Source organism: Piliocolobus tephrosceles, unplaced genomic scaffold (assembly GCF_002776525.5).
Source record: "Piliocolobus tephrosceles isolate RC106 unplaced genomic scaffold, ASM277652v3 unscaffolded_29912, whole genome shotgun sequence".
NCBI classification, from domain to species: domain Eukaryota; kingdom Metazoa; phylum Chordata; class Mammalia; order Primates; family Cercopithecidae; genus Piliocolobus; species Piliocolobus tephrosceles.
Window position 1 is genome coordinate 8150 of NW_022313101.1, and position 1426 is coordinate 9575.

The window sequence follows — 1426 nt, forward strand, 5'->3', positions numbered from 1 at the left end:
CCTCATACCTGAATCTCTTATGCTCCAACTAACATGAACAGGAAAGTTTTGTTTCTCTATTTTGTGCATTGGGAAATCAGGAATAATGTACTCAAGGCTTTCCATTGAAAAGCACAGGCATTTTCTCTGACCTCACAAAACCCATAGAAATGACCTGGAGTGTTTTCATAATAACATCATATAATGTCATTGTCTGACTAGCAAACAAATGGAATGACTTAAAAGCTAGAATACTTCACTGGTACTCAATTCAAAATACAACGATCAACTATGACAATATTTTATCCTTTCAAACAAATGGAACACGACTTACATTAACTTTAAATGACTAGGGCGTCAAGATGCATCAAACCAGAGGAATGAACACAGGGTTTAATCACAATTGTGCAAATAATAAAAACAGAAATTAAAAAATGCATCCAAATGAAGAAAAGTCCTTATTCTGATTGCTTGCAATAAGGTAGCTTAGCAGAGAACTTGGTGATTTTTAATACTTTTTGATTTTACATAATAGTCATGTATTACTTTGAAAGTAACGTAATAAAATAAACTTGAATAATATATACATAGAGAGTTTATTCTCTTTGCTCTTAGCTCAGAAAGCCCATTGTTTGAAGAAGCTTCTTTCTGAAGGATTTGTATTTAGACTCAGCCTTTAGATCTGAACCTGCTGTTTCTGTTTTTTTTTTTTAATATAAAACAATTAACTTTTTCTTGTTCTGATTCAATTACAGCAAATCGCTCTTACATTTCCTTCACTTCAGGGAACAAGCAGAGATAGAAATCAATTCAGACCCCTTCCTTCCCCTTTCTATGGCTTCTCCCCATGTAGGCTGTCTTGGGAGCTGGCATGTCTGATCATGTGATCTCCACATCACAAGGGCCTAGGGAGGTTTTTGTCTTGGTTCCTCTTATGAGTCTGTCACTGTGCTGAGCATCACTATAGTACAGCCAGCAGTAATACTCAGCCTCGTCCTCAGGCTGTGCACCTGACAGTGTCAGGACAGCTTTGCCCCCAGCGAGGGAGCCTGAGAACCGGGTAGGCGTCCAGGAGAGCTTATTGCTTGTATCATAAATCAATGTTCTAGGGGCTTGTCCAGGCTTCTGCTGGAACCAGTAGGGATAATGACTCCCAGTGACTGCTCCAGCACTGGAGCCACAGGTGAGAGTGACTGTCCCTCCTGGGGACACAGTCAGTGAGGGCTCCTGAGTCACTACAGCCTGAGAATTGGACCCTGAAACAAAAAACAGACACATGTTAGAAATTAGAAGGGGAGACACAAGGATCCCTCCAAAGGATGGTATTTGAAATCTCTCTTAACCTGGGCAGCAAGTGAGGAGGAACTGGAGGAGGAGAAGACTCCAGGCCATGGTGCTGATATTGGAAGAGACCCCTGGCTCCAGAGCTGGGGCTGGATTCTGATGG

General features: G+C 41.2%; 1 gene segment (V, D, J or C); it reads right to left on the minus strand.

The window, feature by feature from the left end:
- Window positions 1-667: 667 nt before the first annotated feature.
- LOC113222220 lies at window positions 668-1420 on the minus strand. The segment is given in 2 exon segments: window positions 668-1235; window positions 1323-1420. Coding segments are annotated over 2 exon segments (426 nt in total).
- Window positions 1421-1426: the final 6 nt, after the last annotated feature.